The sequence below is a fragment of the Eschrichtius robustus genome, chromosome 6, assembly GCF_028021215.1.
Source record: "Eschrichtius robustus isolate mEscRob2 chromosome 6, mEscRob2.pri, whole genome shotgun sequence".
Taxonomy (NCBI): domain Eukaryota; kingdom Metazoa; phylum Chordata; class Mammalia; order Artiodactyla; family Eschrichtiidae; genus Eschrichtius; species Eschrichtius robustus.
In genome coordinates this window covers 31839589-31857241 of record NC_090829.1, presented here as the reverse complement: position 1 = coordinate 31857241, position 17653 = coordinate 31839589, and the positions used below count along the sequence as shown (strand labels likewise).

At 44.5% G+C, this 17653-nt stretch overlaps 1 protein-coding gene across 2 annotated transcripts in view; it reads left to right on the top strand.

Annotated features, from left to right (window-relative positions):
* Window positions 1-16447, top strand: part of CLRN1 (clarin 1) — a 38424-nt gene extending 21977 nt beyond the window's left edge. Inside the window, exons 2-5 of one of the 2 annotated variants that reach the window (XM_068547360.1) lie at window positions 1185-1364; window positions 2737-2760; window positions 3844-3861; window positions 16182-16447. In XM_068547360.1, coding sequence (XP_068403461.1) covers window positions 1185-1364; window positions 2737-2760; window positions 3844-3861; window positions 16182-16447 — 488 coding nt within the window. The remainder of the gene's footprint in view (window positions 1-1184; window positions 1365-2736; window positions 2761-3843; window positions 3862-16181) is intronic. The other variant, XM_068547361.1, reaches the window with a different exon arrangement.
* Window positions 16448-17653: the final 1206 nt, after the last annotated feature.

Sequence of the window (17653 nt, the reverse complement as noted above, 5' to 3'; positions counted from 1 at the left end):
GCCCCGGTGCTCCTCCGGGTGGCCTCCTTTTCCAGCAGAGAACTGGACTTCCTGCATGGCAGCTCAAGTCTCCAAGAGGAAAGAAGTGGAAATGGTTGGTCCTCTTATAAGCCAGGCCTGAAAGTGGCACAATGTATTTCTGCTGCCATATTCAAATGGTCAAAGCAGTCATAAGCCAGCCCAGGTTCAAGGGGATTGAGGAATAAATTCTACCTCTTAAAGCAGAAGTGACATGTATGTAAAAGGAGGAAAGGAATTGATGGTGGCCTTCTTTGGCAATAAACTATCACATTCATTTGTTTACCTGGTATTTGTCTATCAACTCCCATTAGGTTATAAACTCCATAAGACAACAGGGACCTTGTCTGTCTTATTTTATGGCTCTATTTCCAGCGCCTAGAACAATGTCTGGCACACAGTAGGTGCTCAATAAATAATGTTTGGGAAACTAAAATGGACTAAACTAAACTTCTCCAGTTTGGTTTTTCCAGGTTCACTAATGCTAAGCATGCTAATGACTCACCAGATAAGAGAAATCCTACATTTATAAAGTATTTCATTTCCTCTGCAAACAAGAAAAACTTGCCCTGAACACAAAATCTAGAAATAGATTTGGCATGTTTTCTAAATGGAAAATATTTCTTGTATCACCAGAAATTATTTTCCCACAGCTTGTGCTACATCAAAATATTGAAGTTGACTGATAATACCCCATTCTTTGATCTTGGTGTGGACAAGAAAAATTTTTGTTTTTGTAGCAAAGGAAATATAGAAACCTCCTGATGTTTGAACTTCCCCAGTTCTGAAAATGTCATTACAAGTTAAGACAGACTTTTTTTTTTAAAGACTAATGAGAAATGTCATTAAAAGTTTGGTCATCAAAATGTATAGATTTTGGTTATAAAGCCAGCACTTGTTTATTTAAGTAATTACATATGACCGAGGGCAAAAAAAAAAAATTCCCTCAAATCTCCCCCTTTGCTAGTTTTTACTGGTGAATTCTATAAAATAATCCCATGTTTAAACCTTTTTGTAAATCCCTTGTAAATTAGTAAGTGAGAATGTATTCATCGGAAGGATTTTAGTGGTTTTTGAAGTTAAAAAAAAGAGGGATTTAATTTTTTTAAATTACACTTGCAGATGACCGCTGATGAAATTTCTTCTAATCTTTGTTTTATCTTCAGTTTTCCCAGATTTGCTCAAAGCCATCCCAGTGAGTATCCACGTCAATGTCATTCTTTTCTCCACGATCCTTATCGTTTTAACCCTGGTGGGGACAGCCTTCTTCATGTACAATGCTTTCAGCAAGCCCTTTGAAACTCTGCATGGTCCACTGGGGTTGTATCTCTTGAGCTTCATTTCGGGTGAGTACAGAATTCTATCTCTGAAGACAAATGGGCTTTTCAATGCGCAAAAGACAGAGCTACCCAAATGTAAAGTGACAGTACATATATGTGGATGTTCACTCTGGCACTATCTATGAGAGCAAAAAGTGGAGATAACTATAATTATTCAGCAATAGGGAACTCAATAAATTCATTATGGTGATCTATTTGACTAGATGGCATTGAATTATATTTTTGAAGAAGATGTAATCAAAAGGACAGATGCTTGTATCAAAAAGTTAAGTGAAAAAAGCCATATATAAGATTTTATAGGGCTTCCCTGGTGGTGCAGTGGTTGAGAATCTGCCTGCTAATGCAGGGGACGTGGGTTCGAGCCCTGGTCTGGGAAGATCCCACATGCCGCGGAGCAACTGGGCCCGTGAGCCACAATTACTGAGCCTGCACGTCTGGAGCCTGTGCTCCGCAACAAGAGAGGCCGCGATAGTGAGAGGCCCGCGCACCGCGATGAAGAGTGGCCCCTGCTTGCCCCAACTAGAGAAAGCCCTCGCACAGAAACGAAGACCCAACACAGCCAAAAATAAATATAAAAATAAATAAATAAATAAAAGATTACTATTAAAAAAAAGATTTTATAAACATGAACCTAATTTGATTTTATATATAAATATAGAGAATATATACATATATTGTATATAGACTCTCCATATATATAGCCTCCATATATATACATAAATATATATATATATGTGTGTATATATATATATATACACACATATATATAGAGAGAGAAAGAGAGTGTATTCTGTTGGTAGTAGTTATCTCTGAGCAGTAAAATTATGGGTGATTTTCATTTTTTCTCATACTTTTTACTATTTCCAAACATTCAGGAATGTGCATTTATTTATTCATAATCAGAAGAATAAATAAAAGCCATCAAAAAAGAGTAAAGAGCCGGTGTTCCACCCACACATGAGTTGCCATATTCAGGCCTATAGGGTCTTTGTGTAGCCTAAGTAGGTGTATCTGGGCAAGGAGAAAACTCTAAACCCCCAAATTAGTTCATTAATAAACACGTCCTACTCAATAACTAGGGCTGATGGGAAACAGTATGAAACCCAGTCAGTGCCACAGGGTGCTTAGGATATATTTACAAGAAAGAGAAAGAGATGAGAAAATCAAAAGTGTCTACATAACTCATATGCACCATCCTTCAGTGGGAGGTCTCTGATTTCACCCCACTCCAAACTTGCAAAAAAGACTCAATGCTTTGTCATATCCCCAGGAAGCAAGTAATTGTATTAGTGATTTCATGGAGAGATGAGAGAGAATACAACTCACACCAGCAAACAGTGTATTGAAGATCAATATCAGACTCTTTCCTTCTCTGCAGCTGCCCTTTGGCTGCCAGCCCCCAGCCCCCAGGCCACCAGGCCCCTTCCCTCTCTTGACACCACTCCCTTCTCCCTGCACAGTTCAACTCCAGCCACAAACTCGCACAGCTCCCTCTCCAGCAAACAAAGCCTTGTAGTTAACGGGTGCTCCCTCGTCTTAGAAAGCAGTATATGAGCCTCTATTCATGATCACTTGAGCACCCTTTGTTACCAACCTGGGTTCTTGGGCTCCTTAATCAATAGAAATTAATAAAATGCGGAATTCAGGCAAGGCTTTACTGGGACTTGTGCTGAAGCACAAGGGAGTAAGATCAAGTAACAGGTGCCCTAGCTTGCTCGCTGAGGTGGGGGGAGCCGGTTCCTTAAATGGGGTGAGGGTGGGAGCAGATCGGTGGGTCAGGCTGGAGGGGTGACAGGTGGTCTGCTCACCCCTTTGGTGGTGCTGTGTGCAGGGATCCTGCGCGGTACCCCGCTTTTGCTCCCCGCAACTCAGAAGTGGCAGTTGCGCTTTGGCCTTTTTGTATCTTACTGTTCATAATTTGCCCCACGTGCACATGCGTGCAGTGATTTTTAGTCCCTTGTAGTTTCTTTGTATTCTTTCGCTCGAGGAGACATTTGTCCAGGTGCAAGCACTCTGGTAAAAGGGCCCCAGGTCTCAGCCTGTCTCAACCTCTTGGGGTCTTATGCCATCTACATCTTGCTCTTCAAATTATTTACCCAACCAAAATAGTTCTCTCTCTAGCGGGGGTTCTGCTAATATTTTCTCCATATTTTTCACAAGCAAATAATACAGTTTCAATCGTGCAGAAATGATTACCCTACGACGGCAGTGTCTAAGTCTTTCTCATCTTTGGATCTCTAGCGAAAGCATCCAGCATGGGCCTCTGCACACAGTAAACGATTCAATACATATTCACTGACTTGCGAAAGCAAGCCCAGAAGGAGATGTTAAGCCGGTCACTTAAACAGCACAGGTTAGAGGAATCCGAATGCGAATGGGATGGAATTAGCAGAGTAGACCTGCAGAGGCGGTGGGACAAGATCCAGAGAGATGGGACAGAGTAATGTAAAGGAAGGCCAAGAGCTTTGCGATCAGGGCAGAGGAGCAAGAACCCAAGTACAGGGTGCACACAGACAGGCAGAGACAGTGGTTCAATCTCAAGGGAAGGTCAGCTTAGAAGTGGGTATTGGGATTACTTCACCCCACCCACAACAGCAAACCAAACTGGAGCATCTGGGTGGTGTGCCGTTTTAGTGAAGGCCCTTGAATCAACCAGGGACCAGCTAGACAACAGGACACACACTATTTTAACAGAGGGAATACAATGTTCAGCAGTGGTTCTTCAAGGGGAGTCCCCAGACCAGTGGCACCTGCATCACCTGGGATCTTGATAGAAAAGCAAATTCTCCAGCTTCACCCCAGACCTCCTGCATCAGAAACCCTCGAGTAGGGCCCAGCCATCTGTGTTTTACCAAGCCCTCCAGGTGATTCTGATGCGAGTTCAGGTTTGAGAACCAGGGCTATAGGGAGTTGATTAAATAGATGTTGGAGGACCGAAAAAAAAGGAGACGCTGAGGTAACTCAGAGATGGCAATGTCACAAAGCAGTGGCCAGCCCTAGGGCTAGAGAACCCAGGGAAGCGTTTAGTGTTACCAGAACCTAGAGGCTTGAGGAGAGGCCTTGGGGCACTGGGTCTCAGACCTCTGAGGAGGTGGCACTGTACGTTGAGATGGCACCATCATATGACACCAGCAGGCAGCTCTGGGAATGTGGAAGGGCTTGGGAACTCCTCAGTGGAGGCCCAGAGAAGTGCTACCCCGTGGCAAGGCCAGCCAGACCTTCCTCCCCTGCCCTGGTATCCTCCCTATTGGTGGAACTGGGGCAGGTGACAAGGCAGAACCAGAGTTGGGGGGGAGCCTGCACCCAGCATCACAAAGCACAGAAAAGAAGAGCTGGTTCGATGCCAAGACACAACAGCTTATTAAGTGGCACAGCCATCTCACACTCCGGCTTCTGAATGAAACTGAGAACAGCCCATTTGGAAGACAAATTATTTGACAGTTCTAACGGACGACCAAACTAATGGTATTTGAAAAGCAGGATGACTCAGAGAATGCAGACTTTAATCCAAGTCCCAGATCTTATCTCGGCTTTCGGCCAAGTCTAACGCAAAGCAAACCTGAGCACCGAAATGTATGCGGGAACACAGGCCCTGGGCTTACACTGTATTGTATTTATCCTTGAACTTGTTGCAAAAGCAGGTGCTCAATAAAGGTTTGTGGATGAGGGAAGGAAGAGAGAGGGAGAAAGGAAAGAAGGAGCCAGCTCCAGATCTGCGTCTTACGGAGGATAAAGGCCTAGTGTTTCCAGATTATCTGTTTTTTTTAAAACAGATAAAATTCTTATTTTAAAAAACCAGAATTTTCAACAATTTTTAAAAAATTCTTATTTTTAAAAACCAGAATTTTCAACAATTTTTTAAAAACTGTGCCTGACAACGAAACATGTTTGAAGGTCAGATGGACTGACAGTTTGTGACCTCTAGAGGTAACAAGTCACTCTTGAATCACAGACTAACTACTTCATTCCCTTTGATCTACATATAGTACCCGTAAGCCCCTGGAGGCTTGGAAAAGTTTATCTAAAGTTGTAATATTCACAGAGACCCCAGCTTTAAACCCCACTCGTGGAAAGATGGGGATTCACAGCCCTTATCACAAACACTCGAAATGTGAGCCAATGAATCACACACTCAGAGGCCAGAGCCTGTATTGGGGGGGGGGGTCCCTTAATGCCTGTGGGAGTCACACTTCTCTAGAGACCTCCTTCCCCTGGGGCAGCTCTCTTCTGTTGAGTTTCCTCCCCTGTTTCTCTACCCCGGCGGCCTCCCTCATAGCCAGCAGAGAAAAACTCCTTCCTCCCTTTTCTTCTTCTCCTCCTACTCAACCCTGGGTTCCCCAAGATGCCACCTTTCCTTGTGCTGATGTCACGCCAGGGCTCTTTCTTCAGCTGTCTACCTCCCTGCTGGATGGGACCCCCAGGCTTGGCATCCTCCTTGGGGGGAAGAGAAGGGAAAAGAGCTCTTCCTGCTTGTCTGTCTGGGGCCTTGCACGCTGCCTAGAGTAACAATGCTGTGGGCATCTCCTTGTGTTCCCTGATGCCCTGCAAGCCAGACCTCAGGGGGAGAAAAGGAAAGGGTGCCAGCCTCTGGATGAGGTCAGCAACCGTTTCAGTCACCACAGCCTGCTTGTCCTTGTGGCCCCATATCCTGTTGCCCTCCTGGACCAGAAAAGTGCCTTCCACTTCTCATGGCCTTCAGTCTGGCTCACATTCCTCAGCCTTCTTCGTGTAACTTTTCTTCCCACTGTCACTGTTCCATGAAACCTACCCAAGTCAGTTAATTTGTTCTTTCTCATCTTGTCAATCATAACCCAGGCCTGAGAAGTCTTTCCCTGAGTTAGGATTTTAGTAATATCTTAATGATCTCCCATGGTTCATCTTGGACAGTGATTCTCTTCCCAGACCGTGCATTAGAATCACCAGCAGTAAGTTCCAAAAATACTGATGCTGGGTCCCACATCACATATTGGAGTCTCTGGGGGTGGAGCCTGGGCACTAGTCTTTTTTTTTTTTTTTTTTTAAGGTTTCGTAGGTAATTCTAATGTGCGACCAGTGTCAAGAACCACTGATACAGGTGCACTCACTTCATTTATTCAACAAACACTGATTGAGTGCCACCACGTAGCAGCCATTATGAGAGGTACCGATGTTACCACAACCCATCAGGCACACAGTCCTGCCTACGTGGAGCCTAAAATCTAGTGGGAGAGTCAACAGAAGTTTACATAGGGAATTAAAGATCACAATAAGGGTGATGAACAGGCTGTCATGATAGAGAATGAAGGGAAGGGAGGATCGGGTCTTGATACAGTGGTTGGCAAAGGCTACTCCAGGTAGCTGAGTTCTAAAGATACAAAAGAGCTAAGGATCCTCAGAGAACTTCCCAAGGAGAGGAAAAAACACACATGAGGATGCTAGGGAAAGAGTCCAGCTTGTTGCAGGCACTGAAAGGAGGTCCATGTGGCTAGAGAACAGGCAGCGAGGGGAAAATGGGCAAAAAAAAAAAATTAGAGAGATCAGTTGACGTCAGTTAATGTCAGACCTCAAAAGCCACGGTAAGTCTTTCAGAATGGATTCTAATTGCAATGAGACACTTTTGAAAGTCCTTAAGAAGCTGTCTGATAGCTGATTTACCTTTTAATTTTTTATAAATTTATTTATTTTATTTTTGGCTGCATTGGGTCTTCGTTGCTGTGCATGGGCTTTCTCTAGTTGCGGCGAGCGGGGTCTACTCTTCGTTGCGGTGCACGGGCTTCTCATTGCTGTGGCTTCTCTTGTTGTGGAGCACGGGCTCTAGGTGCGTGGACTTCAGTAGTTGTGGCATGTGGGCTCAGTAGTTGTAGCTCTCGGGCTCTAGAGCGCGGGCTCAGTAGTTGTGGCGCATGGGCTTCGTTGCTCCCTGGCATGTGGGATCTTCCCAGACCAGGGCTCAAACCCGTGTCCCCTGCATTGGCAGGCGGATTCTTAACCACTGAACCATCAGGGAAGTCCAACTGATTTCCCTTTTAAGAACTGTCTGGTGAAAGACTAGGCTATTGCATTGGAAATGGAGAGAGATGAATGTATTCTAAAAACATTCTGAAAGTAGATCCGAAATGTTTTGTAGGTAGCTTAAGCAATTAGTAGACAGTGGTGGCATTAATCAAGCTGAATAAGACAGGGGAGGAACAGGCTTAGAGTTTAGGGCAAAAAAGAAGTGGGGAGAGGAGCTTAGCATTAGAAATCAAGTGTTCCATTTAGGGCATGTCACGTTTGAGATCCTATGAGATGTTCAAGAGGACATGTCAAGTAGACAGTCAGATATATGAGTCTGGAGCTCAGAGAAGAGGTCTAGACAAAAAACGTAAATTTAAGAGTTGTCAGGATATAGATATCATTCAAAGCAATGAAAATGGATGAGATCATCTAGGAAGAGAATGTAGATAGAGAAAAACTGGCCTAGGACCAATCCCTGAATAACGCCATCAGTTAATTTTGGGGCTGAGAAGGAGGCAGCAAAGGACACTGACTGGGTGTGTCTGGAGAGGAAGAAGGAAAATCAGGAGACGTGGTGTCCCAGAGGCTACAAGAGGGGGACGTTTCAAGAGTACAGGCCAACAATGGAAAACAAACTTATGGTGACGAAAGGGGGAAGGGGGTGGGGGAGGGATAAGTTAGGAGTCTGGGATTAGCAGATACTGACAACTAGATATAAAACAGATAAACAGCAAGGCCTACTGTAGAGCACGGGGAACCATGGTCAGTATCCTGTAATAAACCATAATGGAAAAGAATATGAAAAAGAATATATATACATACATACATACATACATATATATATATATATATATATCTATAAATAACTGAATCATTTTGCTGTACACCAGACACTAACACGACATTGTAAATCAACTCTACTCCAATTAAAAGTTTTTTAAAAAAAAGAGTACAGATCAACAATGAAGTATGTGGAAGGGAGGCCACCTGCGAGAGTCAAGGAAGGGTGGCAGGGGAAGACAGAATGGGGAAAACGGTGAAAAACACTTTCCTCAAGGTTTATAACACAGTAGGAGAGAGAGAGGCACTCAAAATAAGGAGGTAGAGAGAGACCAGGAGCCCAAATAGAAGGAGCTGAGTATAGCAGCAACTAGACCCATAGTTTCACACTGGAGCACTGATATATGCCTTTTTAAAAAATAAATTTATTTATTTTATTTTTATTTTTGGCTGGCTGTGTTGGGTCTTTGTTGCTGTGCACGGGCTTTCTCTAGTTGTGGTGAGCGAGGGCTACTCTTCGTTGCGATGCACGTGCTTCTCATTGCAGTGGCTTCTCTTGTTGCAGATCACCGGCTCTAGGCGTGCAGGCTTCAGTAGTTGTGGCACACGGGCTCAGTAGTTGTGGCTTGAGGGCTCTAGAGCGCAGGCTCAGTAGTTGTGGCTCACAGGCTTAGTTGCTCCCCGGTATGTGGGATCTTCCCGGACCAGGGCTCGAACCCGTGTCCCCTGCATTGACAGGCGGATTCTTAACCACTGTGCCACCAGGGAAGCCGTGATATATGCCTTTTATACATTCCATTCGAGAAGGTTCCCAATTGATGATAGAGAGTCTAACCCACATATGCATGTAAGAGAGCAGGTTACGTGGAAGACTTGCCATGGATCCTTAGTGGAACATCCTAGACAGTTCAGTGAATATCCCCTGAGGATGCTATGAAATGTATTGGTTCAGGCCTTTTAGAGGTGATGAAAACCACGGAAATGTGGACTTATTGCGAAGTGTATTTATTACACCTTCTCTTACATGTAGCATCATGTTTGAGTTACACCAAGCAAGGCAAACAAAGAAAATTACTGCCTTTCTTTAAAAAGGGGATACTCCTAATATGGACATAATTAATTACGAAAATTACAGCCGTGGCATGGAACATAAATAAGCTCAGTCATATGTAAAACATGAAGACAGGAAAACAAATAGCAGTACAGAAATAGAAGGATGCTTACGTTATATATCAGTTTCAGTATTAATAATATCCTGGCCTCTGTAATAAGTCTAGGGCATATTATTCTGCAACTGTTAGTGAAACACCATCTGGAGCTTAGTTCCGCTTCAGTCCTTATGGAGGAGCTCTTGCTCAGAGTCTGAGAAAGACCCAGGGACACCTGGGCATTAAAGCCACAGAGCCTGAGGAGGGAGAGGATCGGTGGCAGGAAAAGTCAGCACCAAAAAGACTAGTTTCTCAGCATAAGCTTTGGAAGGAGGCCACAGAAGGAAGAGAAGTAATATTAGCCAGCCCGTGACGGTCAACGGACAAGGAATTTTGTTTTGAGATACAGGGCAGCATCTGAAGGGGCAGAACCGTAGTGATGGGATTGCATTCAGCTCATTCACGGCAAGGACGCAACAGAAGGACTGTTTAGCTCACTTTGCACAGGGCCCGGCCGTGCATGATCTGGTGCAAGGAGATGTTCAATCTTGTCCCGTCACAACTGCAAAGAGACTCCTGTCCTGTTCAGAACATGCACAAGTGTCTCCCCTCTGTTTCATTTAGAGTCACAACCCAAGTCCTTGCTACGACCGCCAAAGCAGCACTTGCTGTGCCCACCCTAGAAACCCGCACACATACCTCACCGCTTACTCCCCTCTGCCTGGTTCTCTTCTTCTCTCTGCTCAGATCCCCTGGTTCCCTTTGCACTCGCTGTTCCCTCAGCTTGAAATGCTCTTCCCCTCAAATACCTACCTTCTCACCCCCTGACTTCTTCAAGAGGCACTAAAGTGTCATCTTCTCTCTGAGGCCTCCCCAGGCCATCCCTCTTCCCTGCTTTATTTTATTCTCCTTAGTACACATCACACTCTGATAAACTACAGAATGGAATTACTTATTTTGTTATAGCCTCTCTCTCCACTCTCTCTACCACTGAGAGCTCCATGAAGACAGGGATTTTTGTCTGCTTTATTCAGTGCTGTATCCCCAGTGCCCAGAATAGCTCAGTCAGCATCCAGGAAGTAGTTGTTGGGAAATGAATAAAACAGAAGCAGCTCTACGTATTTTCTAGTAACAAATGACAATCTCCTTTTCTGAAAATCAATTCAAATGAGAAAAAGATCTTTGCATGAATCACTCTTCTCACTAACATGACATTTGTAAAACTTAAGTTAGATATGGGCTCTTCAACTCTCCATTACAGAAGACATTGTATCACAGAAGAGGGGGAAAAGCTGAACGCAACTGGTGTTATAACTTCCTCCACACCTGCTCTTTGGAAATACATGACCAAATCGCTCTCCATTATGACCTCAAAATCTACTCTTAGGTATTAGCTTACTTTACTAGTCTAGATGGTAGCCACTGGTCTCTAAAACAGTTTGGAACTGGAACAGCTTCCATTGGGGAAGAAACCATTGCTGGAGACCTCACCAATAATAACTGACTTCCTAGTGAGATTACATAATTTCACAGAAAATTAGCGCTTACACCTGAAAAGTTGTGGCTTTTTCAACCCCACGTATCATCTCTCAAGACTCCTTAAAGAAGGACATTTTCAACTTATCATTCTGTAGAGGAAATGGGATGCCTCTGACAGTTGTCATTGTAGGGGAGAAGAAGTTTTCACTCTTCCCTTCCAGGTTCTTTGGCTGCCTCATAATTAAGTTGACATAAGACAGGTTAACAGGAGAAGAACAAATTTAGTTTCATACGTACAGGAGCTCATAAAATATGAGACTCAAAGAACTGACCCAAGCAGGCCGCGTTTATACCTTTCAGACAAAGAAACAATAAATTTGTGAAAAATTGACCAAAGTAGTTTGGGCTTGGGGTAGTAAATTAGTGAAGAAGTAGCAAGGTTTTTTTTATACAGCCATCTCGGCCCTGAATTCCCTATCTCTGGTGATAAGGATGCCTTCTACCCTCCAGGTGCAGGGAGGGTACGCTTCACGTGGGAAATTTATTTCCTGATTTCAGGGAGACGGAGGAAGGTCAGAGTGTCCTTCTTGCACTAGTTGTTTCTTAAGTAACTTTAATTCAAAATAATCAATCTGTTGAAGTGGTATATTTGGGAGTGGCAAATCCTGCTTCCCCTCAACATCTCTAAGAGAGTTTAAAGATGACATGTTAGCTTTCTGGAAATCCTGGCCACTACTTTAAATGGAATAGAAATTCTAATTTACTATTTCCGAAATGCAATCTTAGTGATAATAGGAGAAAGTTTCAGAGGTTTTTTTTTCACCTTTGAGGACACATTTCTACGGAAACCCATGGTACCCTGGACTCCCATGGACCCTGGCAGGATATTCCCACCCATAAAGTATAGTCACTCTCAGGGGTCACCGAGGGATAAAGCAGCAGCTTTCTTGTTGGCTGTGACCTTCATTCCCTATATTGTAAGGGACTGGAGGAGAGAGGTGACCGATTCTGTAGTCTCAGCTGCCAGAGGAGAGCCCTGAGTGTGTAGTGTCTAGTACATGACACATGTTTGTTAATTGACTGGTAATTCATGGTGTGACAGCCCTATAACTCAGCTATCCTATTCAGTCAGAAATTAACTCAGTAATCAAAGTCATTAAAAGGAGAAGGAAAAAAAACAACAACAAACCCCACTACGGTACCAGCCAGATGGTGGGGAAATCAAACACATGAAAGGAAAATGGCTCGTCTTTGAGTAAGACAGCCGGAGCAAAACCTCGTACGCCTGGTTATATTCCAAATTCTGGCTTGAGCAAGGCTTGTCGGGTTTTCCTAAATTTGGTGTACTTTAACCTTTCTTGTGAGCTGGAGCAGTGTTGGTCAGATAGACGGACAAGGGGGAAATCTGTCCAAATGGCCCCAGCTGAGTTTGGGCTCTTGGGGGACAAGGGTAACGGGGAGGAAGCGGGCAGGCCTGATCCTAACCCTTGGGCAAGAGCACGAATGAAAGCCCACACACCACGTGTCTCAACATTTAAAAGTTATAAGCTAATAAACTATTCAGTGAAACATGTTTATCCTTCGCCCTTGACACACGTCTCTCTATAAGGACCTGGAGGCCAGATTCAAATTTAGACTTCTTGAGCCCTGGGAATTCTGCACCTGATGTGGTGATGAGAGGAGGGCCGAGCCCTGTCTATTCGTCTCTCTTCCCGTGGCTGGTTCCATCCACACTGTAAAGGGCCTCGAGCATATGTGTGTGAACACTCCACCGCATATCTGAGCTCTGACCATGCCCCCCAAACAGCTATTCCTTGGCCACCCTCAGGCCTGTACAGCAGAAGCCACAAAATCCACCCCTGTGTAAATGGACCCAGGGAAGATGCTCGTGCCAGCCCAGGAAGTATGCTCGTGCCAGCCCAGGAAATATGCTCAGGGCTGTTTGCGGAGGAAATTCCTGGGTCCCAGGGGTACCATCTGGCATGTGGTCAGGGACTCCAGATGGCCCCATCCCACTGACATCAAGCATTCCTCACCCCATGGGGAGGGGTGTCAACAGGAGAGAAAGCAGGACCCTCTAAATGTGGGACCCATAGCAGGAGCCCCCTTGCTGGAATCTAAGGGCCAGATGGGAAACCGTGCTGAGCCCTGTTCCCACCACCACTCACATCCCTTACACACCTCTCTTCATGTCCCCAGCGGCCAGGCTACAAACAGAAACTCTTCCTGGGTGTCTTTTGGTCCATAAGCCATAAATAGGTATTGGTGGTCCCACATTTCCTTTAGAGCCAGAGACAGAGAGAGGCAAAAATATCCTAAATTCACACTGAGTTGTTTCCCTCCGTGTGTCCTAGCGTCGCTGAGGGGTTGGCAGAGACTCAGGCTGGGTTTCCATGCTCTGACTCTGAAATGACCAAGTCGACCCCATGGACAACCCCAGACTCCAGAGCAGAATCTCAGACCATCCGCTTAACGACTACATCATGTTTGGGGAGCTTGCATGCTTGAAGTATTAGCTCCAGCAAAGGGCTATTGGTCTTAGATACCCAAGCAACTTTTACTTTAAGAATTTGAAATGCAGTCTCAGTGTGATGCTTTCTCCTTAACAAAGCAGTACCTTTAAAATATTTAACAACTTGAAAAAGGAAACCGAGCTTGAATTTTCCTTTCAAGCACCAGGGAAATACAGTGTTTCGCTTCTGTCTGAAATTCACCATCTCCTCACACAAAGAAGGTTCTTATGGTAAAAGCAATGGCATTTTCTCCACAATTTTCAAATAAAAGATAAAGAGAAAACAGCATCGCAGCCTCTTTGTTGGATCTAACAATAAAGGAATAATACAGTATTGCCAGGGGAGAGCTCTGGTTTTAAGCTCAGAATACAAAAATAGGCTGACAATTTTTACAAAGGAATATTCTCCAAGGCTGGTGGGAAGTGAAGTTTCAAGAAAATTATATCACTTAATTACTTGGGGATGTATGATGGTGAGGCTCAAGCTGGCGGGAGCCGGTCCCAGGTGAAATTCTCACAGAAGAAATGGAATTTCACCTTTCCTCCTCACCCCCAACCCAACCCCACCCCCATCTTACCAACCCAAACCCAGTCTTTGGAAAAGGAATGGGAACATCATTTGCATGGTAGCACCTCATGTCTGGAGCGTTCTCCCCACACAGCCCAACCTCCCTTTGCTAACTTTTCCTACAGCTACTTCCAAAGGACCTTCTAGGGTGCTGCCCACCTTCTCAGTAATAGCCACCTGCACCTCCCTTACTATGACACCCACTGCGATTGGTTTATAACTGTTTTATCTGAGTTCCCTGCCTGATTATACTCTCTGTTAGAGCAGAAACCATCTGCATTTTCTTTAATGTTGAGATCTCCACCACTATTCCCATGCTTGGCCCATAATAAGTCTAATGGAATAAATGAATGAGTGAATTAATGAATGGGAACTTAAGTGACTATGTTGGTGCTCCCAGGGCATTTGAGTTAACTGTAATTGAAGGCAAAAGCACTTACCCCTCCTCAAGGAGTCATAAACCTAATGGGAGAGCATGTGGAGGAACGAAGTAAGGGACGATGGTAAAGACTTGCAAGATGAAAAAATACATAAAAACCAGAGGAACAGCTACCAATTAGTGAGCACTTCTATGTGCCGATTCTAATACCAAGTGTTAATCTTGAATCATCTTAACTGTCCACATTTTATAGACAAGGAAGTGGAGACATGGAGGTTAAAATTGACTACTTTCATATAGCTACTGGCGGAATCAGGGTTTGAACCCAAATTGGTTTGACCAAAGTCTGAAAACCATCTCAGCGAGTTTCCTGTTAACTAGCGCCCCACTGTGGTGGCCCAGGATGCAGATGTAGCTGTGGGAGCCCTGGGAGCCCTGGCTCACCTCGGTGCCCCTGACTCTGCCCCTCTTGCCACCTGCTTCTGCCCCCTGTGCCATCCATCCATCTGGGGGGCTCTCATTCTCCATCCTCACGGGAGAGGGCCTATTAGAGTTTCCAGGCACCACTCAATATGACGTGCTCCTGTCCTGCAGAGATCTCATCCAGGCCACAGCCACACCACTTAAGATTAGATTAGGCTACCGATGAGTGATAAGTAAGGGGAAAATAATAATAATAATAATAATAATAATGATAGGGCTTCCCTGGTGGCTCAGTGGTTAAGAATCTGCCTGCCAATGCAAGGGACACGGGTTCGAGCCCTGGCCCAGGAAGATCCCACATGCCGCAGAGCAACTAAGCCCGCATGCCACAACTACTGAGCCTGAGGTCTAGAGCCCGCAAGCCACAACTACTGAGCCCACGTGCCACAACTACTGAAGCCCGCGCGCCTGGAGCCTGTGCTCCGCAACAAGAGAAGCCATCACAATGAGAAGCCTGCGCACCACAACGAAGGGTAGCTCCTGCTTGCCGCAACTAGAGAAAGCCTGCGCGCAGCAACGGAGACCCAACACAGCCAAGAATAAATAAATAAATAAATAAATTAAATAATAATGGGTTTAAAAAAATACATGTTTATTATTCTCTCACACAAAAATCTAGAGGTTAAAGTCCATTGAAGACACTGGTGGCTCCCGGTGTCTGATATCCAAAATTCCTCCTTTCCTGTTTTTCCATAATATATGGCTTCCATTTCTAAGGCCACCTTGTCTAAAACGTCTGCTGGTGCTCCAGCCATTGCATCCATATTTCAGCTACAGGAAGGAGGACAGGGGAAAGAAAGTGCAGGCCCCTAATACCGCAAACTTCAAGGAAACTTTCTGGCCCCTACATCCCAGCCCCCCTCAACCAATGTAGCCCTCATTCAAGTCAGCCACGTGCCCAGGTAAAAATCCTGAGTTCTATTACAAACAAGGAGAACAGATACTCTCCACCTCGACACCTTATCCATGGCTGCCTTTGCTCAGGGACACGTCTGGGCAGCTGTGGCCAGGTGGGAGCCCGAGGAGGGGGAGGAGCCACGTAAGCCTTCTGAAGGAAACCCTCAGCCCTTTCACAAGGGGGCTGGATGACTGCCATTTCTTCTGCATGACCTGTGAAGTACAGAGAAATTGTTCTTTTGAAGCCACACCATAGCAGTGGCTGCTTTATAGCCTGATTCCACCACTGTGCTTTTAAGGTACCCAGAAATTCAGCCTTCTCCTCACGCAAAGTGGAACGTCTCCCAGTCTTTGTAAGATCGGCTTGATTCTACCCACACCACCCCAAAAGTCTTCTCACGCAGAGCCATAACCCAGGCACTACCAGCCATCGGTTGGAGAACCAGGCTCGTGATTACAAATTTGAAATATATTTTTGCAGAAGAATGCAAATGAGGATGATGGGAAAAGGCTTTCTTTAGTCTGCACATAAAGCCTCTTCCCTGTCCCTTACAATCAGGAAATATTTGTCCCAACATGCTGTTTGTTCTTTCTCTTGCAGGCTCCTGCGGCTGTCTTGTCATGATATTGTTTGCCTCTGAAGTGAAAATCCACCACCTCTCAGAAAAAATTGCAAATTATAAAGAAGGGACTTATGCCTACAAAACGCAAAGTGAAAAATACACCACTTCATTCTGGGTGGTTTTCATTTGCTTTTTTGTTCACTTTTTGAATGGGCTTCTAATACGATTTGCTGGATTTCAGTTCCCTTTTGCAAAATCTAAAGACACAGAGACAACTAATGTAGCTGCAGATCTAATGTACTGAAGGGCAAACATGGTTAATTTTGTCCAACCTTTTAGATGCACGAATTAAAGTACCAAACCCTCTGTGATAACGTTTACAAACTATGTACTAAGGATACAAGCCAGGAAGTAAGGGGAACAGAAAGAAGGCTTTGGAAGGTTGTTTAACCTGGTGGGAAATTGCTTCGCCTGGGTAGTCAAGACAGTTGACTAGAATGGACAAATTGTTACTCCATATCCACACCAGAGTGCAAAATGCCTGCTCCATCAGGGAGGAATTGGAAGGCATGGGGAATATATTTTAATACAAATAAATACTATTTCTGATGTATCTACACGTTTGTTGCCACAGGTACCAGATAACAGAGCTGGAATCATTTTCCTAAAATGATAATGCATTAAATGAGCATTGATAAAGTATATCAATGCACTTTTTTAAAGTCATTTAAAGCACAGTCTTACTATCCATGCCTGTTCGTCAAAATGTATAAACCTCTAACAGGAAAAAAGAAGAAACACAGTACTTTCAACAGACGTAATTGCTGGGACCACTGAGGAATCGTGAAAAATGATTCTTCCTAGTAAACTTGATGCAAAATGACTCACTGGGGCTGTTGCTTTTAACTTTTTAGTGTTTTCAAGCACTAATTCCCAATTATGAAATTATATTACATTCTGGGATTACAGCAATATCACTGTCATCTTGGGTTTTGGTCTGTCACAAAAGCATGACTCAAGTCAATTTTTTTTCCTGAATTACCCATGAAATTGATCTGCCGCTGACCAAAGGCCACAAGTGAGCCTGGAACTGACCGTTCCTCTATCGTCCACCTGCCGCCCTCGAGAAAGCGCTCAGGAAGAGGCAGAGAATGACAGAGAACACACCGCCAGGCCCCTCACCACAGCTGCTCGGTACCCAGCCGCCATACAAGAGGTTTTGAAAGTGCTCGTTTTAAAAAATACTTTTTTCTCTTTTGGAACAATTTACCAGAAAAGAACAACTGTCTGTATACCTGAGAAATAACTTGCTCTGATGGTGACCTGCAGCCCACAGGCTGACATCAGGACACTCCCTTTGTTTCCAGATGTTAGTCTCTCTACCTTCATGCAGGAAATATATCTGGAGAATTTCTAGAAGGCTACAAGTCAGTCTAGTGATGAAGAGGATGCTTATTTCAGTAACGGGCTAGTGGAGCCTAGTTCTGGAGGTCTTCATGAAACAGTTAAA